Below are 27,418 nucleotides of genomic sequence, written 5' to 3'. Positions count from 1 at the left end.
GCCTCGGGCCCCGCCCTCTGGCCCCTCTCAGGCCCCGCCCTCCTCATTCATGACCGGGAGCGAGGAGGCAGATGAGAGCATGCGCAGATGGGGGGGGGTGCGCCTCCTGACTCGGCTGTCTATCCGTGCGCTTTTACGCGCCGAGCCAAAGGTGGGAGGAATAGTGACTAATGCGAGTCGGGTGGGAATGTTACCGTGGCAATGAGCTCAGCGGGGATAGCGGTTCCGGGAAACGTTTGAGCAAAGCTCAGTCAGACCCCCGAATATATTTCCAGGGAGGGACAGTGGTCAGCTCAGTATTTTTATGCATTCAGCACCCACTCCAATTTAGCAACTCTATTCTGAATGCGGTAATGGTGATGATGGCGATGGTGGTTTCTCTAGCCCGTGTTGAATTGTGCATTAGCTAATAGCCTCAGAGGTCCAGTAGGCTGCTGTTTGCAAAGTTAGGTCCAAAGCTGGCTTTACCTTTACTTAGGCGCCTCTCGCTGCTTTTGTTTTTGCTGCTTCACTGTCTTCCTTTCCCTTTTCTGTAGTTTTGGAATGAGTAACGCAAGGTTTGGAATGAGTAACACCTTAGCGTTGCAATGAGTAACAAAAGATGAAAGAGCAAATACACCTCTGTTTTGGAACGTTTTGGCTCCCGAACGCTGAAAACCCAGAAGTAAGTGTTCCGGTTTTCAAACGTTTTTTGGAACTCAAAAGTCTTTCAAGGCACGTTTCTCTTTTTTCCCCATTGAAATTGTTGGCAGCCCTTTGATTTTCGCTTTTTGAACGTTTCGGAAGTCGAATAGTCTTCCAGAACAGATTACGTTTGAAAACCAAGGTTCCACTGTTCAAGGCATTCAGTTAAATGTATCTAAGACACCACAAATGCTTCATTACAGTCCTGTACTGGCTTAGCCACAGCTAAACCATAGTTTGAAGTTTCAACTTAATAGTTGGTGGGTTCAGATGAAACAGTAAACTATTTGCCAAGAACCCAGAAGTAAGTTAAGAAATTGTGGAATGTAAAGGGAGAATGAGATAGCTCTTAAGCCCATGGTTTGTGCCAGTTTGTGTACAGAAAGGGAAACCATGGTTTGACATTTTCTGAATCATACCAGACTGTAGCACATGAAGGCTATAGCGAATGAGTGACAGCAGGGCAGTCTCTTTTCTTTTTTTGCTTATGTTATTCTATTGTTCTGTAAAGGGCAACTCATTTTTTAACTTCTGACTTTTATTGGTAACTTTAAGAGGCAATCCTATGGCAAAATCCATTGGTATGAGTAGCTTAGAAAGCAGTGGACCTCTGACTCAGTTGGCTGATTCCTGATTCAGTTGGGCTCAGCCAGCATGAAGCCATCAGTCCTGGCACAGTGTAAGTGGCTGAGCTGAGGCCAATGTAAGTTTCAAGAAGGGCTGTTCTGCAGGCATAGTACGGGCACGACCAGAGACGAGGGCCATAACTTGGATCCCAAGACTAGTCATCTTGGTCATGTGACCTGGCAACCCAGCATAGAACACTATTTTCAAGGCTTGTTTTCCCTCCACCAGGCATGAGCAGAGCATGTGTCTTGTCTGTGGAGCTGTCTGTCTGTTTGGTTGTAAATCTTTTTGGTTGCCTGGGCAAGATAAAGTGAAAAACAAATTTAATAATAATGAAAAAGTGTAGAAATAAAGTTCAAAGAGAATTACATATTGGAATTTCCTCCCATGATAAATTGCTTTGGAAATTACACTTCAATAACACATGAACACATTTGTTTACAAGGAGGCAGCATAGAAGCAAATCATAACTGACATATGCTATATATTCCAAGGAGTCCCCAAAGAAAATTGAAGGGAGAATGCCATCATACATTACTTAGCATGTGTCAAAACACTGGTGTTTTCAGGGTTTGCTTTCATGCACTGCTGCCTTTATTTTGTATTATCTTCTGATTCAACATATCCACTGAGCATTTCAGCTAAGAACATGGCAGCTTTGTATGGCAGTACAGAAATCTGAACTAACAATACCTTGATTAAAAAATTAGCTGGTATTAGATAAAAAGATACGTTCTCTACTGAAGTTGAAATGAGATTGAAAACTACTAAGGCAAAAGGAATAGCCTTTTTTTAGAAAAGGACCTCACAATGCCAGGTGTTAGATTATAAATTATTTTGAACAGTTTCTAACAGTCACCTTGTTATAAATCTTAGTACCCTGCATATTGCAAAAGAAAGCATTTTTTTTAAAAAAATGTAATGCTCATTTGTGGGCAGAGTGACATCATTTTATTTATCATAAAATAATGAATTTTGTCTGCAGTTTATGAGTGGGGAACAAAGACTTACAGTATAAAATGCTAGGTCCAGTCTTACTGCTAAGCACACCATGATAGGCTGCTTATGGCAGTACCTTGCAAAGGTGGCGTTGGATGATACATGTGGGTGCCAGAATACCTTATCAGAGCTTAAAGCTTGTTTGATATTTTACTGGCAATATAATATATTTGCCTAGAGTGAGGTGAAGTTGAGAGAACATTCTTAATCCAGTCGGTGTCCATTTTGTCTTAACTGCTAAGTCTTGTTTTTGTTGCCATTAGTACTAACATACCCCTGGCTTCATATTTCGTTGCTGAGATAAGATGCCTGAGTCATTCCTTCAGGATCATAATTGGATTAAGAGAACACATCGTTTCCAGGATTCTCCACAGGCAATATCGGTATAAGACCTTTCTTTATTTACTGTAATCAGCATGTTCTTACTTTGTGTTTGAACCAGGAGCTCACTGATTGCTCTTTTGTATGTTCAGAATGAAACATGGAGAAAGGAAGAAGTCACACATGTTGGGTTCAGATGCACAAAAGTTCTCCATGCAAAAAAGATCCTAGTGGACATAGAACCAGGTCAGACTATTTGACCGTCTACCCAAGTTTCTATAACTGGCAAGAGCTCTCCATGGTGTCATGGAGAAACCACATCAACAGCTATCTAATCCTTTTAACTGTGGATGGCAAGGCTTGCTCAATAGAACCTTCTGCTTACAAAGAATGTGCTCTGCCCCTGAGCTTTCATCCCTCTGCATGGGAGAAAGTAATGTCTTCTCTGGTGCAATCATTCCTTGTGCCGTTTTCCACTGGATGTTAGCCCGCAGTTTCCATGCTTTTGGAGCACACCTGAAATGGTTAGTCCCTTAACTCTCATATTAAAAATAAATTGATCTTAAAACGACCAGCTGGAATAGGGACATATCAGAGTGGTGCAGGAAGGAGCCAAATTGCTTGATTAATTTGATGTAATCTGCAAACTTGGCTTCCATTCTTTGACTTGCTCCTGATTCTACACTACAGTCTTTTGTAAGAATTACTGTACACTTCCCCCCATTGTCCTTCTAGTCCTTCCCTCTGCTTCCCGTTTTTTTTTTTACCCATTCTTTTCCTAGTGTGCTTACTAAATGTTAATTCAGTGCTAGGTCATGTTAGAGTAGTGACTATCTGAAATACCCAATTTTGAAAATGTTTCCCTAACTATAATTTTCTTTATTTTGTATATGCTTAGTACATAGCTTGTATAAATTAAACAAGACACATCTGGCTTCTTTTGCAATTAGTTTGATGTCAACCCAATTTTCAGTAGATAGATTGGACTACAAAGGTTCATGTACACCATGTTGACTTCCATGGTAGAAGAAAGGTAGGATATTAATATACTAAATAAATAAGTTATTTTGAAAAAGACACCTGACTAGCAGGTCCTAGACTGCCAAACTGATATTTCCACTGAATGCCCTCAACTTTTCTTAACAGTCCATTGTTTCAAAGGAATGTCTTATCTGAGGGAGGTCAAACAGGTAGCTTGTAGCAATGTTGGAGCAAGTAACACTTCATTAATTTAGAGTCATTGCACATAAATCACAAGGAATTCTATTATGCTGATCTAAAGTACTTCATTTTGGATTTTAAGTTGGCTTGCCATCCCCCCCCCCATCCCTCAGTCTGTGCTTTAAAATATGTCTCTCGTTTCTGGTTCACTAATGTTTCAAAATGAGCAGAGACTTTGTGAACTGAGATTTACAGTGCTTCAGTGTTCTACTTAAAATTATTATTTTGTGTAAAGTAAGTGTTCTGAGCCAAATGAATGAAGAAGAAAAAATACACTGAGAAATCTTACATTCCACACCTCAAATCTTAGATAATAATTAAGTTCATCTGTGTCACCCTCCCTTTATTGTCTTCTACACAATACTAATAGCCATTTAGGTGTATTTTTATTTTTTAAAAATCTTTGGGTTACGAGACATATGTGTGCATTGTGAAACTTCTGAGTGCAGTCATATTTATCTTAATTCTTAATAAAAGAAACATAAAGGCAGCTGGTATTATTTTGTAGGATGCATTTAGTCTAACAGCATGTATGTATTGGTCTTCTTACTGAGTTCAGACAAACCAGTAAGAGCAGAGTTGAACACAAACCTCTTCCTCTCCGCTGAATGACTGCCAGATTGCTCCAGGCCAAACTTTCCCAACCTGGTACCCTCAAATATTTTGGACTATAACAACAATCAGCTCCAGCCAGCACAGCCAGATTGGGAAATGATGCTCCAGTCTATTTCTTAGGATGCACAGCCTCTAGGGAGCCATTGGCATGCCAGGCAGTGAAGTAAGAGTGAAACACATGACACTAGATTTCACAGTGTCCAGAAAGATGAGGAAGTCTTCCCTTCAGAATGGAAAGACACACTGCAATACTGAAAAGCACTTTGCTCTTAGGGTCATTTTTGAACTTTCTCCTTAAAGAGATAACCCTGAATCTTTCACTTGTAGTTGAGCAAACATGTTACAAGAAAGAAGATTCAGACTGAACATCAGGAAGAACGTTCTGACAATGGAATGGACTTCCTCGGGAGATTGTGGGCTTTCCTTCTTTGGAGAAAGCAAACATGCATACCATAAACATTTTTTTCATGAATTTTCCTTGATGGCAAGTCAGCTGAAGTTCTTCACGAAAAGAGGATTAACCAAGCAAGTCATGACTATAAAGTCAAAGCAGTTCAAGGTCAGGATCCAATTGGTTCATGGGCAAAGCCAAGCCAAGAGGCAAGTCAGGGGCAGTTCTTGCTCAGATTTAGAGTAGGCAGAACATCAAGCTAGCAGGCAGCGCACAGTACTGATACATAGACATTGTACCAGCAGCGTTTCCACCCTGGCACTTGTGGTTTTTAGCTGGAGCTGCTGGAACCAGACTACAATTTCCGCTAACTCCCATCCATTCTATCCAGAGAGGTATTCTTAAGTAGAGGGTCTTATTTCTGAGGAAACCTTTACTCCTAAAGAATCCTTGCTTGAAGTCAGACACTTCCCTGGTTGGGTTGGGCTGGGTTTGCTTTTAGTGTTTGAGGCATCACCTCTTTTGGGGGCTTGGGACACATTCCTTCTTGATGTCAGAACTCGCTCTGGGTGCAGATAGACCCTCCTCATGCTTGTCGCAGAATCCTGGCTCCCCATCTCTGAATGGAAGGTGACCCAGGGCTTGATTCCAAGGCCTCTTGGTCATCCTCTGTTGAAGATTCCTTTGACCAAGACGAGACAGGTAGAGAATTATAGCTATGTATTATTAACTTACCACATATGTGTGTAGTTAACATTTGCTTTTATAGTGTATTCCTCTATAACCCTTGCTAGAATAATTGAAATGTAACTTATGCATAAAGGAAATATATAGAAAAAGGAATGTACAATATGCACTTCAGAATATACATTTTACAGCTTCATGTAACATTTTCTGTTTCTAGTGGGGGGTACAGTGAAGATTTGAAAAAGCTGGATTCATCTGTGGTGAAAACACATCAATATTTGTTTTGTTTCACAGCAGTAATATAAATATTAAATATCTATAATGTGTCATTTAAGAATTGTTCAGCTAGCCTTAGCTCATAACGAAGTCAGTGAAACAAGAACTGTGCAGAGATAATGATCCTAATTGCTGGGCTTAGATGCCACTAGAAGCATTATAAACCTTATGTCCATAAGAGTTTTGATTTTCCACGGGGACACACTAATGCATTTTACAGGAAAGCTAATGCAAGGAGTACTTGACCTCATAGCTTCAAAGATCTAAACACAAGCAGCTTTGTTACTGTTTTAAACTGACAAAAATGAGAACTGAGCATTGGGTCCAGTTCTACAACTTTAATGTGAACTGGATACAACTAAAATCTGCTTCAAAGTAAAATGCATATAAAATGGTTTCAGTCTGGTGAGTGGTTCTTTAAACTTCTTCATCGTTTGCCCCTCACATACAGAATAAATACCGGAAGAAGGGTTAAAAAAGAGAGAGAGAGAGTAAGGGAGTTGCCTGCATGAGGGGAAACAGGATTATGTGCTTGCTTACCACAAAGCCACAAAAAACGGTCACAACTGTTCATAATGGGCTTTGATAACACCCACCAGTATTACATACCTGCTAACTTCTAAAAATCCACTGGCATTTCTTCAGATCAACTTGCTTAATGTGTACTAGGAGAAAACACACACACACACACACACACACACACACACACCACACACACACACACACACAGTATATGCTTCATATGTTCATACTGAGGCTAAATAATTTTCAGCCTAATTTCAATGCCAAGCCTTACTCTATATGATACAATTAATTAATTAATTAAAAAGCAAAAACAAAGTAATTTTGTCTCACCATTGGCATACTGGACATCTCTCTCTCTCTCTCTCTCTCTCTGTGTGTGTGTGCTGGGTTCTTTCTGGAGGAGAGGGGAATCCAAGTCAGAGGCCATTCCTGGTTTCTCTCAGGAGGACCAGATGGGGATGGGATGGATTTCCTGGCATTCTTGAACACCTGGCTCTTCTTACTCTTGAAATTAAGTATTTAATGCCACCCAAGCTATAATCACCCTCCCATTCTTGTACATTAGCCTTCCAAGTGGGCAGTGACCTACAGCAAGTTAATTATGAGCTCAAATGAGAGTCTATGCTTGAAGCTTCAGTACCAAAGAGCAGAATTTTCTTCAGTCAAAGCAGATTTGGAAATACATTTATCACCAAGTCCACAGACACCGCCAGACTTTCATGCACATCAACTGGAGAATTTAAAACTTGGCCAAAGGATACATTCATTATTTTTTTGGCCAGAGCTAGAGAAAATTATTTAATCCCGACATGCTTTCCACTGCTAGAGCCCACATTTTCTTAAATCCTGCAAAACTTTTTCCTGCAAAAAAATTGCTGTAAATGATCACTTCCTTGTGCGTGGGACTAAAAATTATGCCTCAGAGTATTTGGAAAGTAGGTCAAGACCCTGAAGTGGATAAAACACTAGAGCTCATACCTATGAAACTTTAAGCCAGCCTCAGGGACTGGGCACTAGTAAAATACACCTGCTTAAGTGTGCAGAAATGCCACTAAACTATCTGTATTGCTGTTCACAAATCTTGCCTTAAGTCCACAAAAGCCATGAAATGGAGGCAGGAGAGACTTAGCCACCTAACTGCTTACATGGCTCTTTTTCTCTTATCTCCTGGCACTCACTATAATATTATATAACTACAAGATATAACAGAACTATAAGATATAGTAAATAATACACAAAACTTTCACCACCCACCACATATCTGTTAACTAAATATCATCTGGGGGAATTACCATCGTGTAAGTTAACATGAATGTTACTCTTTTAATTGTAGTGCAAGGCTGCCAACTTTTTCGGATGTGTGGGCATATCTGGAATTTTGAGAAAGTGCCCTGGGTGCAAGTCACAAAATTGCTCCGGTGAAGGCATCACAAAAAAAGGCTGCTGGGTGGGGTGGGTATAACACAAAATAACACAAAATGGCTGCCACATCTAAAAGCGCAGGCCACAAAAATGATGCAGGCATTCTCCTCCCAAACAATCAGTTGTTCCATCAATGGGGAAAAGGCACCTGAAGTTTTTTGCACCTCTCATCTGTTCAGAGTGGATGGGAGGGTGTGTGTCCAATCTTGCTATCAAATTATATGTGTGTATATTTAAGGGGTATGTTGAACGTAGCTGAACCAGTGCAAACAGGAACTGAGCAGGAAAAGCAAACTTTCTCTCTTGTATCATGGATATTTTGAAGGGATATTTACTCTCACAGTCACCATAGGTAATACTTGCAGAACATTGCCATAACACATTATAGTACATGATGTGCTCTGGTAAATAATATTCTCACCTATGGTACAATGTTTGACTTGGACTGAGAAGATGTAGATTCAAATCCTCTCTTAGCCATGGCGTTCACTATCTGGCCTTTGTAGCATCACTTTCTCAGCCCCACCCGCCTGATGGGATCACTGAGAGTAGGCTTGTCAACTGGTCAGGAGAAAGAGACTGCTGACCCTGTGCCTTTAATATAAGTGTACTGTAATATGAAACACGGTCACCACAGATAAAACTGCCTTTTTCTCCATCTGCTGCTTAAGAGTGTTTGCACAGTAGGAACAAGGGTACTTGGGAGGGAAAGGCAGTGTAGATGGAATTCAAGGACTTGACCAGGCTGCAGAATGGAATGTAAAAGTGGCAATGGTGTATAAAGGAATATGAAATCCTTACACAGAGGTTTATCAGTACAAACTACATCAAAAGTGCAGACTGCAACAATTTGCAAGCATTCCCAGCCCAGTACGTTCATTGTTCCTTTTAATAGTTGAGTGAGCACTTTATTGAGAACACAAGAAAATCATTTTTTAAAACACATTTCTTCCTACATAAATTTGGAACCAAACTGAACAGTATACATGTCAACAGCAATATATCAGGAAGATGCTGCACAAGCAGTTCTTGTTAACACAAGGAATCAGAATGTTAAGCACCCAGCTGATAAAAATTTGCCAGAGAGGTGGAAGGAAAAACCCCCAGTATCTGTTCTGGCCAGCAACAGAAATGTAATGGCTGCATAATATGCTGACTCTTCAGCAGAGCCTAGTTTGTGGAGCTCAGCTGCTTGTGAAAGATAGCGTGATCCCAACAGTCTAAGGTTTACAGAATGAAATGCCTGAGGAAAGCAGGTGCTTGGCTGATGTCAGTTCTAGTTAAGCATTTTACAGCATATTGCATCCACAAGGTGATGGGAAAAATAAACACTGGGAAATAAATTTTTAACATGTAACAAGATAGCACACTAGACAAACCACTGCTTCACTGTAGCTAGGATAGGCATCTCCAAATAGGTGGTTTTAATAGTATCAGAGATTCTTGCTTTTTGTGGGTGTAAAGTTAGCTTCCATATTACCAAAACATTCATAGACACAAGGTATTAATGAAAAGACATCCCATACAAAGCAAGGAGCCTGAGGATCAACTTACAGCCAAGGAAAATTAAGCTATTTGCTCCCATCTGTACACACACCACCACTCTGGTCTCGCTTCCATTCATCAAAAACAGCAGCATGCCTGCTCCAAACCCTTTGATGTGTTAGGAAAATGAAAGAGCTGCTCACATGCTAGTTTCTTATCATCTCTTGATCACATATCTTGGAGATTTCCATTGTCAAAACTCTTTCCCAGTCTAGTTCATTTCAGCTCTTCCTCCTTTCAGGGCCAAATCACTCTATTTCTTTGCAAGTTAGCTGATGCTGCCTTGAATAAGAGGGCTTCTCACACAGCTGGGCTGTCACAGAAATGTTCAGCTAAGGGGAAATGACTGGATTAGCCATTTAGGATCTGGAATTATTGACCAATTAATATTTTTTTTTAGGGTAGGAGGGTAGCTCACATATGGAAAGCCCACCACACAGTAAGAACAGTATTCTGAAAGCTTAAAATGGGCAGGCTTCTGAGTTCCCTTCCATGCCCCAAACTACTTCTACTTCTAGTATTAAATTGCTTCCCAAATTTCCTTGTTTGGGGAGCAACTGACTGGGCATAGGCGACTAGTTTTCAATGAGGAATGCTTAGAAGGTCCCACCAAACAGAAACTCCCCACTGGCCCCTTGAATCCATGCTTAAATCTAGTACTGCAGTGGATGTCATCTGCAAATAATAGCACTTTACCAACATACCGGTTTCTCTTAAATCCTAAACCATCAGTTACTAAAGTGATTTTTTTTCGCTCTTCACAGATGCAGCGCTGTTTAGTGTTGTACAATGATTTCTTGGTTTATTGCAGGTCCTACTGAATCACAAGCTCAACAGAATACAGCTGTGCTTTTTGATGTCCCCATGTATTCCTCATGAAAAATGATCAGGCAGGGACAATGAGTAATGAGAAAGCATTTTATTAGAAAACGTAATGAAGTGTTCTCAAAGTACACTTTTATAGAAACGTATCTAAGTAAATAATTTAACCTTGTCAGTTTGTGTGTGGCAGCTTTTCAGTGCAAGTGAGAGTCCAACAGTCTATTAATAGTCTTGTGTTCCCAAAGCCCCTGTGCTTCACCATAAAGCTTTTCCACACATGGATGGGAGACCTTCAGTTTCTACGCCTGAGTACATTCACCTGCATCGTGTTATGTGCAGCTCTGAAGGGTTTAACCAACCCTTGGATATGGTATTTTGGCGCAAAAGAGTTGGAGCAAGAAGAGGTGTCTGTAAATGAAACATCATACATGGTCCTTTGGATCCTGCCAAGTTTCTTGTACAGCTGGATAATTCAAACAACATATATACACACACACATATACACACACACATACAACTCTGAGTCATTAAATCAATTAAGGTGGAAATATCCCCACACATGGATTTATATACTATGCTCCCCAAACAATTTTAATACCAATAGCCCAAGTGGTAATTTACCTTAAATATCTTCACATAAATAAATATACATACATATATACAAAGTAAAGAGTTGGGTTACTGTTCTTCACAATGAACATTTATATGGCAACCTAACACTGTCTTCCTTGCTACACACCTTCCTATTGTTTCAATAGTGCTTGCACCAGAATAGCACTGAACTTTGTAGCCAACAGACAAGAGTAATACATTTTATAAACAAAACCTGTGAGACTATTCCTCATCTTTCAAACATCAAACATTTCTGCCAATTCATTTTTAAAATTCTAATTGTATATTTTTCTTCTGATATGTAGCTATAAACATGTGCCCCAATCATGCAAACCTTGATCCCAAGCCCAAGTTGGGCTGTGCTGGCTCACATGGAGGCCCTGTATGCATGGGCCTTCCTCATTCATTTCAATGGATGAAATCACTTTGTACAGATTTGTCTTCCTCTCATGAAATGAGTAGGAAATATACTGCAAGTGAAGGAGATTCAGCTGTACATAGAGCCGTAGCACTGACAAGAGATCACTTATAGTTGCTACAAGTCAACAGCAACAAAAAGTAGCAAGGTCAAATGCTTCTCCATTTTAAATGTTTGCATGAAGCAAAGTGTACAGGAGAAAAAGGTTGGTTCAGCTATTTTAATGTTATGGACACAACATATTTGGCAAATGAAATGGAGATCAGAAATTCATTTAAAAGTGAAAAAATATGCTACTATGTTGAGCATATAATAAATTGCATCCAAAATCAACCAACTTTTTCTGAATAGTTGTAACACCTATGTTGCAAGAAAAAAATAATATTTATGTGACCATTAGGACCATAGAGTATGAACAGAAAGAAAGCTGCAGAAATAATTCTGTTTGATTGTATCCAATAATAAACTTTTGTTTGCAAAAGAGCTTTTGATTCAGCGGAGGCAACCACCAATGAGGTTGCATGAAGTTATCAATGATTCCTTCTTCCTCTCTGCACCCCACAAAAAATAGCTTGAGAAGGTTGGGAGACTATCCAGAACAGCATTAAAGGGAGTGCTAGAGCTCCACAGAAAAGGAGGTATCAGCGAAATGTCCTGCCCTTCCACTAGAGGTCTCCACTTTGGGGCAGCCCATCCTGTTTCACCACCCGAGGCAAAACAGGATTTGCCACCTTCTGTCCCCCTACACTTCCCCATTTCTGCCACCACTGCACTCTGGCTCTTGTTGAGCTTGGCGGGAGCTGGGGTGCTGCTCATCAAAGCATTACCAATTAAGCTGATTTGCAATGTGGCCCAAGAATGCCCTGGCTCTTGCTGAACTCTGTGAGAGCCCAGGCACTCCTCAAAGTGTTGCCGTTTGGCTTCTTTGCCCATGGGCCTCCCTCTCAGTGGTGGAAGCGGTGGGGTGGGCCGAGCGCCGTCTCTTGAACTTCTGCCACCTGAAGCGGGTGCTTCACCTCATCTCATGGGCAGGCCGGCTCTGCCTCCATTGATCAAAGGCCTCTCTGTGAAGGTAAGGACTCTTTGTAAAAAAGGGTCACTGGCTACAACAGATTGCGCAGGCAATATGCTTATATGGCTGTCATTCAATATGGTTTTCTCTAACATTTCTCTAGTTTCTCATTCAAAGAATCTTTCACTTTGCAAATCAACCTCATAAGAACCACAATACTTTCAGCAATATACTAGGGCCTAATGATGGCTTTGTACTGAGCTCTTACACTCCTGAGTACATTTGGTACAGAATGGCAAAAAGAACAGTTGGCATTATTACAAATCAGGTTCAGACTCTGAAGGAATCTGACCTAATTCAGGATGGGTTTTATACATCCAAACCTAGGGAATTTGTTTTTGGAATCCCCCCAAAATGAACAATGCCCCTATCACTAGAAAGGAACACATGAAAGATGGTAGCCACCATCTTTAGTGTGGCTTGTCTTGCATCAAAGTCTACTGTGCTTGTGCATAGAAAAGTTTCAGATACAGGGTGTAGGATGTTAGAAAGCCATTACAAAAAGAGAGGAATATTTTGTCACAATGAGAATGTGACATGGACGAAAAACTGCAAGAGTTTTAGTCTCTTATCTAGTAAATATGTTGGGCTGGATTCAGCTATCCTGGCACGCTAGTGGAAGCCAGTGCAAGGGCTCCCCTCTCCCTGCCCCATGGAAACCTTGCGCCTTCTTCAAATTTGCTCTGGAGGGTTGGGAGAAACAGGCAGGCAGAGGAGAGGGAGAACTGTTCTGTCTGGCAAGCAGAAAACGCTTGCAGTGACAGAACGATCAGAAGAGTGTGACGTTGAATTCCTCCCTTAATTTTTCTTATATACATATAAAGCATTAAATGGCACCAGTCGTACAGAAGCATACTTGCTTAAGACTGAATATGTATACACACAAGGCTAAAGAAGTTTGCAGAGAGATTTACAGGATGATACAAAATCATGAAGCATAAAAGCTCATACAAACCAGCATTTTAAAAAGTTTAGTTTGCAGTACAAAAAGGACTGTTGGAAAGTTGTCATAGAACAAATATAAAACCACTGCTAACCTAATTTTTGGGCAAGTTTCTTTTCATACCAAAAAGACCTTCCAGGACTGGAACCCACAGGAACTAAAATGATTCAGTATCTTCTATTAATTAGCTTCTATTGTCCTGTATTAAGGTCTTCTTTAACCCATCAGTTCATAACACATTTAGAATTTTTTGCTTTGTTTTAAATTGCAAAGATAAGGACAGTTCAAAAAGAAAGAGTGCATAACTTTAGTGGCAATATAATGTTCAGCACACCAGCTATTAATATACTATTCTTGCTTGGTTTAATATGTAAATCCACCAAGAGATTACATAGTGTTCAACCACCATCTATAGCGCTTTACTGCTGAACATAAATAATGACAAGGCATAGGACTGCAACAAGTCCAAGAGCTTGTAAACCAAGGAACCAGAGCATAACCCAGAAGAATATGACTATTACAGGTTCCACAATCCGTTCTCCAAAATACATCCTTGTGAAGCCAATACTAATGAGGCTTTTGTTGAGCTCTCCAAAGAGAGTTCCCATCTTTTTGTAGTCATCTGTAATAGGTTCAATACTGTAGTCTCTGTCTTCTTCTTGGACCTGCAGTAAGAAAAAAAAACAAACCATTGGATTATTAAAATCTGGATAAATAAATTTGCAGCATGTTACTGCTGCCATTAAAAAAAACACCCACCCACCCTCCTGTGCAGAAATGTTGGTGTTTTTCATCTTTCTGCACTGTAATGCTTTATAGTGGCCCCTACCACAACTAACAATAGCTTGCATTATTGGCTTTTGTCATCCAAAAGCAATGTATTTTATTAATGCCTACAATGTACAAGGTGCTGTACTAGAAACGCCCCTTTCCCAAACCTGTCATTACCTGAAATCTTCATAAAGGGCTTTGCGTAAATATACTCAGGAGGTTTCCCTTTTCCCCAACACCCTGCTACTTGCACCTTTTTAATTTTAGAAACTGGTAATTTCTTCCATCACACTACTTTTCCGACCCCAAAGGACCAGAGCTCAGGGGTAGACCATCTGCTTTGAATGAAGAAGATCCTAAACTCAATCCTTGGTATTTCGGGGGGGGGGGCTAGGAAGAGCCCCTGCCTGAAACCCTGGAGAACTGCTGCCAGCCAGTGTAGGTAATACTGGTCTTGACTCAGTATAAGGCAGATTCCTGTGTCTGCAATTGTGCCTCGTGGTCCATGAGAAGAGAGAATGGGGGAGAGATCATTTTTCCTCATTCACTGCTCCATCTTGTCACCTCTCCCCCTTAATAACAGGAGTGTACTACTGAATAATAGCGGCAAAGCCAAGTATTGAATTCCTTATCATCTTTATAAAAAAGATATTGCACAAAGCTTCTGTGGACAGGCTTTTGATGGAGATGGGTAATGTAAAGCAACCTTTTAAGATGATGAAGTACACAATGCACGGCACTGCTAATGCTTCCATTAAAGACAAGCAAAGCTCAGCAAGAAGCTACTCATAAATATTTTACTCAACAAGTCAATACTGTTAGCAACACAAGGCTTGCCTTGTAAACTGTAATTATCGTGATTAAATATCCATCATAAAAAAAATTTCTGGAGAAGAGGTTTGTTTTAAGTCTAGTTCTATAGCCAAAACAATTCCTACACTGATGCTTTAATTAGATATCTAACAGCAAGAATAATACAGCTTGCATTTTTTCCCTAGTGAGTAGCAAAACAGGCCAAAAAACCCAATAACAAGCAGTGTAATCCTAAGTACCCTTACTATGGAGTAACCCCCCTTAAGCTCCATGAGACTTACATTACATTACACATGAATAAGTGCAGGAAGTATGTGCCATTAGAAATTAAAATTCTAGTTTAGTAGAATTCATAAGGGTTAAAGTGCTGCCTTACTCATTATAATAAAATGCTGAAAGCTATTTCCAGATAAAGAGCAATATTCATACATCATTCACCCTGAGGCATATTTTAGCCCTGATCTCCTTTGATGCGGTACACTATTGTTTGCCAACCTTTTTGGGTTCATAGGTACATTTGTGAAATAGAGGAACTGTTGTGGGCACCACACACATGCCGCAATTGTTTCCTCCCAGCTGAAACCCCTTTGCAATTGCCCACACAGAATTAAGAGTTGGGGGGAGCGAGCCTTTGAATAGCTAAATAAGGCTTTGTTCAAGCCCCAATTTCAGCAGGGGAAGAGACCCTATGGGCACCAGGAAGGCCTCTGTGGGCACATGTGAGCCCACAAACACTATGTTGGTGACCCATGCCATACAGAATCATCTGTTTCGCCCATGAAGAGTCTCGGGCTTCTTCAGTTTATATCACCAGTGAATGTATGTAAATACACCAAAATCTTGAAGGAGAATTTCCCGAAGAAAGAAATTAAATATTGTAGCTTAAGCCAAGAAGGAATGTAACATATGGACTGTAAGTATAGACTTTTGTACTTGTCTGTTCAGATATTATTTAGAAATTTTGTTTAATCACCAATAAGTTTTGGTTTATGCCACCAGTGAATGTTTATAAATTTACATACAGAATCATCTAGCAGAGTATGTTTGTGTCCATGGTTGTGCACAAAAGTCTCCCATTTCATAAACATCAACTAGTTTTATGTGGTTCAATATTTTCACTAACACATATTAAATACATTTTGCAAAATTACTGTGTACCTCCTTAAAGTAGATGGATAGTTAGAAAGGAAAAGCTGTAAGTATTACTCTTTTTTATATTCAAGTGGTTTCTTCAGACAAAAACAAAACAAAAATGCATACATCCCCCAAACCAATCAGCAATTTGCACCCAACTTTGAGTTTAGTAATTTCTCCCCCCTCCCAACTTCTGCAGTAATAAAGGTGGAAGGTTTGAACAATGTAACTGCCCCCTTGAGATCTGCACTATGCAGCACTTCAGTTGCATGCCAAATGTGCAACAAGGTATGGGATTCAGTTGGCAGATCACCCAAAGCATATACTTCAAAACTGTCCCTTTAATATTCACTCTTTTCCTGCTTTTGCCTTTTATAGAAATGTTGGGTCTCTGGAAGTTGAATCTCTAGGTGAGGAAGCAGATGCATCATGACTTTGGTGCATGCACATGGGCACACAATGACTTACGCATGGCTTAAATTCCCTTCTATTCCCACCCCCACAATAAAAGTATAAATATAGCTAAACGTTGCTGAATGTGTCTGGAATCACAGTTGTTCTATAACCAGATCCATTTTGATTAAAGTTATTAAAATATTCTCATTATCTCTCTCTCTTTTAAAAAGGAGACTGTTATAATCAATATAACATACAAGAAATAGTGAAGAAATTTAACCACATGTATTGTGGGAAGGTGACTGCCATGCTTGTAACTATTGTGGAATTTCCCTGCTAGCTACTATTGGGAAAGCCTTTGTCTGTGTAATTCTCAACAAATTACACTCACTGATAGGATCTATCCTGAGTCACAATGTGGCTTTAGAGCTCAGATCAGTGGTCAACATGATTTCCTCACTCGCCAGCTGCAGGAGAAATGCTGAGAGCAGAGAAGCCCCTTGTACATTGCCTTCATAGACCCGACGAAGGCTTTTGACCTGGTCAGCTGAAAAGGACTCTTCAACAAGATAGGATGCTCACCTAAGATAGGATGCCCACAATATGGTTGTGCCTTCCGCGAGAACATACATGGCACTGTCCAGTATGACTGTTCATCCATGGACACTTTCCTGTAAAGAACGGTGTGAAATAGGGCTGTGTTCTCGCTCCAATTCTCTTTGCTCTCCCCATGCTTTCAGCTCAACTGAAGATGGTATGTACTTCCATTCAAGGAGGGGTGGGCATCTGTACAACCTGGCACATCTTCACACCAAGACGAAAGTGTAGTGGGTTCTTAATCTGAGATATGTTGTTTTCAGATGACACAGCCTTAAGAGTGCACTCCAAGGAAGCTCTACAGAGACTCATCAACCATTTTTCCCAAGCCTTCAGCACTCCACGCAACACATGGTTAGGGCGGTAGACGATTTTGTTTACCTGGGATCCACCATAACCAGCAACCTTCCCATCGATGCTGAGCTGGACAGGTGTATTGGCAAGGCAACTGCAGCAATGACTTGCCTTTCCGAGAGCATTTGGGAGAATGACCAAATACCAAGTTGAAGGTCTACCAGGATTTGTGTTGAGTATGCCGCTTTATGGAAGCGAGTTGTGGAAGCGAGTTGTGCACTTGGCATGACAGAGTCTTGAACAAGCATGCACTCTCTCTCTCAAGGCCACATTCCCAGCATGTTCACACTTCTGTCTCTGTGATGTCTATGCTGGCTTGGTCATGCACACATAATTTAAAATACCAGGACCCCCCAAGGATGTGTTTTATGGGAAGCTGGCCTCAGGCCCTAGGCCTTTTGGCAGTCTAACTCTGTGTTACAAAGATGTCTGCAAACATGACATGGAGTCTGGTAACATTAACCCTGCCATATGGCAATACCCTGCAGACGACTGCAGTGCCTGGAGACAAGACACTCAAGTTGTATATCCACAGCACCAACCACTGAAATGACCACTGAGAGGAGCACAGAGAGAAATGCCATTCTGCACCTGTAGCAGCAAAACCTGAACCCTTCATCTGCCCCAACTGCAAGAAAACATTTCTCTCTCATATCAATCTCTACAGCCACAGTGGGTGCTGTAGCTCTTCAACCATCTGGCTTCCACCCTTAAGGTACGCACTTCCGTTGTCTGCTGAGACAGACATATTCCAGTAACTGGGAAGAGGATTAAGCAGTGATTCTTGCTGTGAGAATAGGGTGTTGTAGCACTAGGCAGAGCCAACGTTCTCCAGACATTGTTGGGACTCCCAGCTTCCATTAGCCCCTGCCAGTATGGTAAATGGTGAGGGACGATGGGAGTCATAATCCCATATCATCTGCTATCCGTTTGCTGCCCTCTGGTTAGTATACTAGATGTCAAAGACACAAGTACTGTACAAAACCCCACTTCACCAAGAAGCTTGCAGCCTAACTTCTGATCTCACAGCGTAATAACACATGGTTGTTGTGAGGCTAAATGAGGAGCAAGGAAGGAAATAATATATGCCAATGAGAGGAAATGCAATAAATTATAATTGTACACAAGAGGGTTTTAGAATGTATGCAATCACATGTGCGATAGCGCAACTGCTGTAGAATAGAAGCCAAATTGTTCGCACAGGATCTTTCTATACCACATCATAAACATTTTCAAAGGGGATAACTATGCTACTTTCTTCCACTACTGTTTCCACTAAAAATTTGGTAATGTTTCACAAAATATAGAATGTATATTTTTTCTGGGGAAAAAATAAAACATAAATTTTAATTTTGCAATGTGAACGAGGGTTAGCAAAAGGTTTTACTGGTTTCTTAAATTTAAAATGTAACATACCAGGAACAATGTTACAGCAATGGATTTATATTTATGTTCAGATAAAAATAAAATAAGATAGCAAAGCTTGAACAGTCAGGAATGACATTTAACTGGTAGTAAATGGCTTATTTTATTTATTTTGGGAAGGAAAAACATGAGCAGGCACAGGATTAAGCTGGTCGTGCTGAACTGAGATAAGGAATAAATGAACAATGAAAAGCAAAGCAACCACTGCAAAAACCTATTCAGCTGTTATATGAATTTTTTTTTTATTACCATATGATGTCAGTCATAGCTCCCCCCCCCCCCGCTTCCCCAAGGTGGGCTCAAGAATTTGGTTATGGCAACTGAACACTTAAATACTAGCTTAAATACCAGCCAGAACTTTGTGAAGTGGTTTCCTAAAATAAAACCATGGTGCCAAACACTTTGTAGGAAACAGGAACATATACTCTTGTAAGCTGCATGAGCTCACATTAATTGACATTACAGGGAAAGCAATTAGGCTTGAACAGGTCTAACGCAATTTAGCACTCATGAAACCTATGCAATCTGTACTATTTGTACTCAACATCCATCCCACATCTGTGCTACAGTCCATGTCAAGAACAAATTGCCACATTTGGAATGGCCATGAGTTGCGACAGGACTGTCCTGAATAATACTGTTTATACCAACCACTCTTCCATGCCAATGCCAACTGTACAAACACTGACCAATAGATTTGGACTTATCCCTCCCCCCCCCAAATAAACCCTAGCACTATATTCATGCTGTGTCATTAGTGTGTAAGAAACCAAAACATCATCATGGATTAAGTAGCAACCTAGCAGCTGTACAATCAGGAGATAAATGCTTAGTAGGGGTACTACTGGGATGTGGGTGGCGCTGTGGTCTAAACCACAGAGCCTAGGGCTTGTCGATCAGAAGGTCGGCAGTTCGAATCCCCATGATGGGGTGAGCTCCCGTTGTTCGGTCCCTGCTCCTGCCAACCTAGCAGTTCGAAAGCACATCAAAGTGCAAGTAGATAAATAGGTATCACTCTGGCGGGAAGGTAAATGGCTTTTCCGTGCGCTGCTCTGGTTCACCAGAAGCGGCTTAGTCATGCTGGCCACATGACCCAGAAGCCGTCTGCGGACAAACGCCAGCTCCTTGGCCTATAGAGCGAGATGAGCGCCGCAACCCCCGAGTCGTTCGCAACTGGACCTAACGGTCAGGGGTACCTTTACCTTTAGGGGTACTACTAAGTACATTTATTGCCGATATCCACAATTTTTAAAGATCTAAATGAATGACCTAATGCTGAAATAGTATGGGAAGTACAAACACCCAGTCTGTGAACTTGTAATTTAAAAAAATCACATAATAAATACTTTGGAACAGAAGCAAGTTTCATTTATTTTGCTTTACAGTTTGCTAAACCTATGGAAGTGCACAATAAAAATGCAATATAAACAATACAAAACATTTATTAAGCGTACAACAGGTATGAAAATGGTATCCTTTTCTGCTTCCCTCATCAGCCAAAATGTGCAAAACTCTGGGCTTGCAGTATTTACTATAAATATCAACCATAAACTATAATTCATATTATTCATTCCTCATTGAGAAAACTATAATAATAAGCTTATAAGCATACACTTCGGCTAAGGAAGATAACAAGATTTCTAGTTTTTTTAAAGGAAAGGAAAAAGAGAGGAACAGCTAGGAATATAATCTAAAAATCCTTACTTGAATATATATAGTTAATATGCTTGGAAAGAGCTGAGTAACTATGGCACAGATCCAAAGAATTACAGAGTTCCATTCACGCAATGGAGCTTTCCTTTCTCCTTCTTCTGGCTGTATTCCTTTATACCCTCCCCTCCCAAACCACTCCTTAGGGTCACGGATGTGGTGTGGAGGGCTGCAGCTGAAGGAGAATCAGCAGAAATGTGCATTCCAGAGGGACAAGGCACTTTGTGGAACCCACTTTATATAAATGGCGCTCTCTTTGTCAGCTTTTAAAGCGTTTGAAGAGTAAGCTTATGAAACTCTTATGGCAGGCTTCTTCACACATTAACAAAATTCAATTCCGAGATTTGGATATTAAGCCTTCATTTGGAGGAAGGGCTGTAGCTCAGAGGTAGACCACTTGCTTGGCACACCCAAGATCCCAGATTCAATCTCCAGGAAGGACTGAGAATTTTCCTTGTCTGAAACCCTGCAGAGCCACTATCAGCCAGTGTGTAGACAATACTGAGCTAGATGGATTAATGGTTTTATACTAAGGCAGCTTCTTATGTCCTCATTATTTTTAACCACCCTTTATTCTATTCCCGCTTTTTTTTTTTTTTTGCCCTAAAGTAGCTCAGAACACAGATGTAAAAGAAGCTATGGTTGCCTTGCCCTTGCAAAGCAGCCAGTGGAATTGCAGGTGTTATCCTAGTTTCTGCTGTGTGTGGGGAAAATCTTCAGCTGAGTAGGAAGCTGAGTCAGATGCTGAAATCCAAGTGGTCACCAGATGTTGTGAGGAGGAAAGGCTGCCCTCTTCACAAAAGCTCGGCAAATTCTCAGTAGGCTCTCATGAACAATGTTCTGAAGTTCCACCCTTCCCTTACACACTGAAGTCAACATACTGTATAACTATTTAAGAATACAAGAAGAGCCCTGCTGGATCCGGCCAGAGATCCATTTCGTCCAACATCTTCTCACAGAGTCCAACTACGTGCCTATGGGAAGCCCACAAAACAGGAACCTAACTATATCACTAAAGCCTACAAGTGATATATAAAAGTATGTGAAAGACTTGGTTTCATGACCAGGGGATAGAGAGCTCTATAGTAAAAGTATCCAAAGAACAAGCAGATCTTACAAAAATGGCCTCTTAACTTAAAACTCGCCTGTGGGCCACAATTTTGTCTATTAAATTTATGCTAATCCCAAATAGACTTACAGATGCTGTATTTTTTGTTATGCCTAAATTAACAATTATTACTGGAAAGCATCTGTGAAATTTCAGTTGCATTCTCACAAGGTTTGTGCTGATTCTCAATCTCTACTTTCATGGACAACTGCTGTTCTTGAAATGTTATCACAATTTGAATTTATATCACTACAAGTCTGTCCCTAACACTTGCGACTCTGAAGATGATTAGGAGTATTTCATTAGGTATTTAGCACTCCTGAAAATATAACCTTATTCTCAGTTGCTAGAAAACTGCAAACACAGAGAAGTTTTGTTTCCCCTTTTAGAACACAATGCGGGTCCCACCATCCCACTAAGACAGGAAGAGAGAACAAAAAGGAAAGCATGTTAACTGTCAACAGCTTGTTCCTGAACAGCAGAAAATCTCACGGTTGATTCCACAGATGAGGCCTTGGTTGCAAGTATTGCAAAAGTTAGCCAACAGTAGACAACTTCTTTTTGTAAAGAAGCAACTTACCAATATTTAGTAAATTTAGAATTTGTAAAGAAGCTACTTTCCAATATTTAGTTGCAGAGTACAAAAAGTGGGTGGGCACTGCGGTCTAAACCACAGAGCCTAGGGCTTGCCAATTGGAAGGTTGGCGGTTCGAATCCCCGTGACGGGGTGAGTTCCCGTCGCTCGGTCCCTGCTCCTGCCAACCTAGCAGTTTGAAAGCACATCAAAGTGCAAGTAGATAAATAGGTACCGCTCCGGCAGGAAGGTAAATGCCGTTTCCATGTGCTGCTCTGGTTTGCCAGAAGCGGCTTAGTCATGCTGGCCACATGACCTGGAAACTGTGCACCGACCGGCTCCCTCGGCCAATAAAGCGAGATGAGCGCTGCAACCCCAGAGTCGTCTGCGACTGGACCTAATGGTCAGGGGTCCTTTTACCTTTTACAAAAAGCAAGTCTCAGGAACCTTTACATTTTCACTGAATATAACCCATTAGGAGCAGAAGAGCTTGAGGGTAAGCTCTCTAGCCTTTTGATCAGCATGGCAAGATCTTTTCAGAGCTAAAGTTATAACAAAACACCCTAAATGTTTACATAAACATCCCACATCAGTTGTGACATGAAGGAGGTGCTCCTGAACTAGTTTTATGTTCTGAACCACCAATTTCCTAAGTTTTTAAATTAATGTTTTTCAGCACTGCAAGCTCTTGAGAAGCTTCTTAAAAACTGGATATTGCATCGCATCATTGGGTGACAATAATTTGAAGCCCTTTGGCTCCAGGTTCTCTCTGAGACGTTGCATGTTCTCTTTTCCATTACTGTATTTTGGGAACTGTTCCTGGCACAAAGATCCAAACAAAGTGAAACTTGGAGTGATACTGAGCCACCAGAGCTATATTTCGATCAAAGATCAACTCTCATTATTATTTACAAGAATCTATACTTCTTTTCCTGCAGCATGGTAAGGGGACATCCCTTCAAACACTTTAGGAAAAATGTGCTGATGCCACATGCCTCCATATATCAACTATCAAGCCACCTGCTGTGCCATCTCACATGCAAACTGACAAGTAGTGTCCTTCTATGTGGACCAAGATAGCCTTGCTTCATAGACTAGCTCCAGCAGCTCAAATCTTGGAAGCCCCCCCCCCAAAAAAAAAGCCTAGAAGAAGATTCTCACAGTGACAATAAAGGACAAATTTCCCAAGCCAGAATTTATTCAGATTTTTAAAAAAGTGCATTGGCTCCCCAAGGCCTTGGCTTCAAATCAAGATGGGGAGAAGAAATGTGTTCACCATATCTTTTGCATAGCTGCAAGAAGCATCTTCAATTCTCATATGGTTTGAAATGGAGATGGTGTTTCAGAAACAGCCTTGAAGTTAGGTACTTTCCCAGAGCAAGTCAAAATAAATAACAAATTAGTTTACACTAGCTGCACTGGCTAATGAGAATGTATGGGGCTAGCCCTAGCCTTGATACTTATGCGCATGCCAGCCATGTTCCCAGGCCAATGTGTGATCAGTTCAGTCTGAAGCGGTCAGTCTTTTAGGTGTATAGGATTTCTAACATGTGAATAAGAACCAGATGCCTGAATAGGGCTACAATTCATATGCAATGGCCATTGTTTGCTGCCTTTTGTTAATTTTCATTTATTGGCAGCCACCTTGGAGGCAGAAAGGTAGCAAGTAAATATTTCAGATAGAATAAATACTGTACATAAATTTAGATAAAAAAGGCTAAGGGCTCTAGTAAAATGGGGCTGACTAATTCTGCAAAAAGTTTTTCAGAAAAGGGAATTTTATTAACAATACCATGGCACAGTGAACCTGCAAAACTCCAGTTAATTCGTGATTGAGCACACCTCTTTGTAGAATGTTGGCAGGTCTCTATAATGAACAGGTTCTTCCAAGCCAGAGGTGCTCATTTTATCTGTTTAGAAAGAACTGTGAGCTCATGCTTTGGACACAATGGTACACAGAGAAAAGCTAATAAAGTGAAAGCTGACAGGCATGATAAAAATAGGATTATAAAAGTACTTACAAAAATTACTCTTTGTAAAAAGCCACCATTTTTAAACAGGCATCTCCTGTTTTTGCTTACACAGTGATGAAGAATGCCTTTAAGTTTATGCCAGCTACAACATACCCATGCATTTAGAAACAAATTTTAAATTTAGTTTGTTTCCAAAACAGTAGTTTGTTTCCAAACGACTGCTTTGACCAGAACTGTAATTTGAATCTCTCGTTCCTTCATAAGAACAGCCCTCTTCATACATTAGGGCTCTTCTCTGCACGTACAATGAAAACAGGGAAGTGGCAGACTCTGTCCACACCCATTATCATGTTGAAATATCTACTACATGTGCCCATAACTACAACCTTACACATGTAAGAAAGGACTCATCTGATCAGGGCTCCTGATTATGTGGAGTTCATCCTATGCACATACACTTGGACACATATTGCAGATGTGTGCTTCAAGAGACATGCAGAGAAGCTTAACACACAAAGCGGGTTTATGTCAATCAATAAACCCAATTCCTCTGAACAAGACAAACATCATTGTAGACTCTTTCCCTGGAATCTTGTACAGTGGTACCTCGGGTTAAGTACTTAATTCATTCCGGAGGTCCGTTCTTAACCTGAAACTGTTCTTAACCTGAAGCACCACTTTAGCTAATGGGGCCTCCCGCTGCTGCCGCGTGATTTCTGTTCTCATCCTGAAACAAAGTTCTTAACCCGACTCCACTAATTTCTGGGTTAGTGGAGTCTGTAACCTGAAGCGTATGTAACCTGAAGCGTATGTAACCTGAGGTACCCCTGTATTGCCTTTCTTCCAAGAAATCTGAATGATGCCAAGAGGTGCGTCTGTGACTAGAGTCTCTAAACATAAACAAAGGATAGCATACTGGCCTATAATTATTCCACTGCTATGTGATCCTTCAGGTATTTCCAGACTGGGTAAATTGCAGTGCACTGAGTGCACTATTGCAACTACTATGTCTATGTGTACACCTGTGCAGGCATAAAAGGAGACAGAAAAACTGGACTATTCCATTTCAATAAATTCAGATTAAACTACCACCCCGTAGTGGTTAAGAGAGGTGGACTCGTAATCTGGTGAGCCAGGTTCGTGTCCCCGCTCCTCCACGTGCAGCTGCTGGGTGACCTTGGGCCAGTCACACTTCTCTGAAGTCTCTCAGCCCCACTCACCTCACAGAGTGTTTGTTGTGGGGGAGGAAGAGAAAGGAGAATGTTAGCCGCTTTGAGACTCCTCCTGGTAGTGATAAAGCGAGATATCAAACCCAAACTCCTCCTCCTCTTCTTCTTAACTCCATTCTTGCAAACTCAATGATTGTTGTAACTCCACACATTCTTTGAAAATATGGAGGATTTAACTATTTAGTGCTCTATAGTCACAAAGATTGTGTTTAGGGTTAGGGTTAGCCACAAGCTACAGTTCCCAAGATTCTTTGGGGGAAACTATGTGCTTTAAATATATGGGGATGTGGCATAGGAAAATTAATATAGGGTTCTTATCCTCTCCCCCCCAAGTAATTGGGGAGGAATCACACTCGTGTGGAAAGTTTGCATAACCACATAAACATAACTGTGGGGTGTAGTTTCCCAATACATCATCAGGAAAACTTGCAAGGGGGTTAGCAGAACTCCACCCCCCCCCCCCACTTCCAGGAAGTTCAGTCTCTTTTCCCCCCTAACGATCACCACCCTCCAAACTTATCCGATGGGGGGAAGCAAAGATACCCTAGCATGGATTCCTTCCTTTCACAACAGCAGCCACGCTTTATAAATTTTATTTTCAGAGCGCAAGCGCCACAGGCATGATATTATAGACAGTGCAAGGAGGGAGGGAAGGGGGGCTCCCCCCCCCCGCTTATTCTCGTGCGCGCGTTTTGCGCGTGCACTGTCCGGCTTTTGCCAGCGCTGCACAGGTGCGGCGCCCCACCCCTTACAAAACCACGTCCCGGTCCCAGCACCAGGCTTGGCTCCCAGGACCCAAGAAGAGCCACGGGCTGCATCGGACCCAAAAGGTGTGTGTGTGTGTGTGGTTTCTTGCACGATCCTGCAAACGACAATCGGCTAAACCAGACGCTTCTGCAAGAAGCCCCCGGAAGGCAACGGCCCCAACCGTTCTCCCGGGCAACTGGTGGGGCGGATCCTGCCTGGTCGAGGTTCAAAAAAGAGGGAAGAGGCGTTTTACAACCCGCACCTGGCCGCCCGGAGATGCAGCCGCTCACCTGCAGTTGTTCCTCCTCGCCCTCGCCCTCTTCCTCTTCTTCCCTAGGCGGCGGCTGCTGCTGCTGCTCCCGGTGCTGCCTCCTCCGCCTGTGCCGGGCGACTGCCCTCCCGCCCGGAGACGCCAACGATGGCGCTGGCTCCCAGTCCCTCTCGAAGGCGTATTCGGGCGGCGGGAGCAGCAGCTCCTCGGTCGAGCCCATCCCTCCCCTTCGTCCCGGGGTGCGGGAGCGCCTTCCTCCAGGCTGGGGAGAGGGCAGCTCCCGCCAACGGGCGCTGGGCGGGCGCGACTAGCGACCCGGCGGCGGTCTGTCACGCTGCCGCTTCTTCTGTTGCCTCGGCGGCCGCCTCTGCCGCCTCGCAGGGCGGGTCTCGAGAGGCGTCACGGGGTTTGCAGGAGGAGGAGGAGGAGGAAGGGGGCGAGGGCTGTGCCGGCGCTAGAAGGAAAAGGGGCGGGGTGTGTGTGTTGTGTGTGTGTTGTGCGAGTGTTGGTGAGCGCGTGTGACAGAAGCGGTGCGTGTCTATAGCCCGCCTTTGCTCGCGAGGCAGAGCTGGAAATGCGTTTCCACGCACATGCACGCTTCATATTTGTGTGCTCGCCCTCCCACAGTGCATGCGGTATGCACAGGGACGGATTTATTTTTGATGAGGCCCTAAGCTGATGAAGGTAATGGGGCCCTTTATATGTCCAGCTGTCCTTTGTCAACAACAAATTGCCGCTGGTTTTTTTGTGTTGAATATATGCTATATGGTAATTTATGGGCCTAACAGGTATCTAAAGCCATTTGCACATAACAAAACACGTATTTTATCAAAGTAATTGTTGAACTGAAATACAGGTACAGAAGAAGTATATTACTGTAATAGTGAAAATTGGGGGGGGGGCAAGAGAGTGGGGCCCTAAGCTATAGCTTGTTTAGCTTATACATAAATCCAGCACTGGGTATGTAGCTGCACATATAGATACATGCACTGCTTCCCCCACCTTAAAAAATGTTTAGGGGCACTCTCCTTTTGACTCAAGAAAATCACCATTTTATAGTTAAAATCGGGGGAAATAAATACAGTAAATGGACAAAAGTACAAAGGTTCACAAAATGCCCCCCCAAAGCACTGGAT

General features: G+C 41.7%; 1 protein-coding gene and 1 long non-coding RNA gene across 3 annotated transcripts; one reads left to right on the top strand and one right to left on the bottom strand.

The window, feature by feature from the left end:
* The first annotated feature begins 67 nt into the window (after positions 1 to 67).
* Positions 68 to 12,282, top strand: LOC309540337. 2 transcript variants are annotated; one of them, XR_014223186.1, is made up of 4 exons: positions 68 to 151; positions 2,574 to 2,693; positions 2,784 to 3,664; positions 10,125 to 12,282. It is a non-coding gene; the product is annotated as an uncharacterized lncRNA (long non-coding RNA). The 2 variants fall into 2 exon arrangements; XR_014223187.1 differs by lacking the exon at positions 10,125 to 12,282 and adding an exon at positions 4,795 to 6,216.
* Positions 10,218 to 26,726, bottom strand: FAM241A (family with sequence similarity 241 member A). Its single transcript, XM_082237120.1, has 2 exons — positions 26,302 to 26,726; positions 10,218 to 13,845 (listed from the first exon to the last, which is right to left on the bottom strand). The coding sequence occupies exons 1-2, from the start codon at positions 26,500 to 26,502 to the stop codon at positions 13,600 to 13,602; spliced, it is 447 nt and encodes a 148-aa protein (XP_082093246.1). The 5' UTR covers positions 26,503 to 26,726; the 3' UTR covers positions 10,218 to 13,599.
* Between the last annotated feature and the right edge of the window lie 692 nt (positions 26,727 to 27,418).

Source organism: Podarcis vaucheri, assembly GCF_965113315.1.
Source record: "Podarcis vaucheri genome assembly, chromosome: 9".
Classification (NCBI taxonomy): domain Eukaryota; kingdom Metazoa; phylum Chordata; class Lepidosauria; order Squamata; family Lacertidae; genus Podarcis; species Podarcis vaucheri.
This window is presented reverse-complemented; position numbering and strand designations above follow the sequence as displayed.

Excerpts from the sequence above, each read along its gene's own strand:
- FAM241A (XM_082237120.1), bottom strand. The coding sequence starts at position 26,502 with ATGGGCTCGACCGAGGAGCTGCTGCTCCCGCCGCCCGAATACGCCTTC. Across the intron at positions 13,846-26,301 it reads GCGAGGAGGAACAACTGCAG|GTCCAAGAAGAAGACAGAGA; the intron begins GTGAGCGGCTGC and ends TTCTTACTGCAG.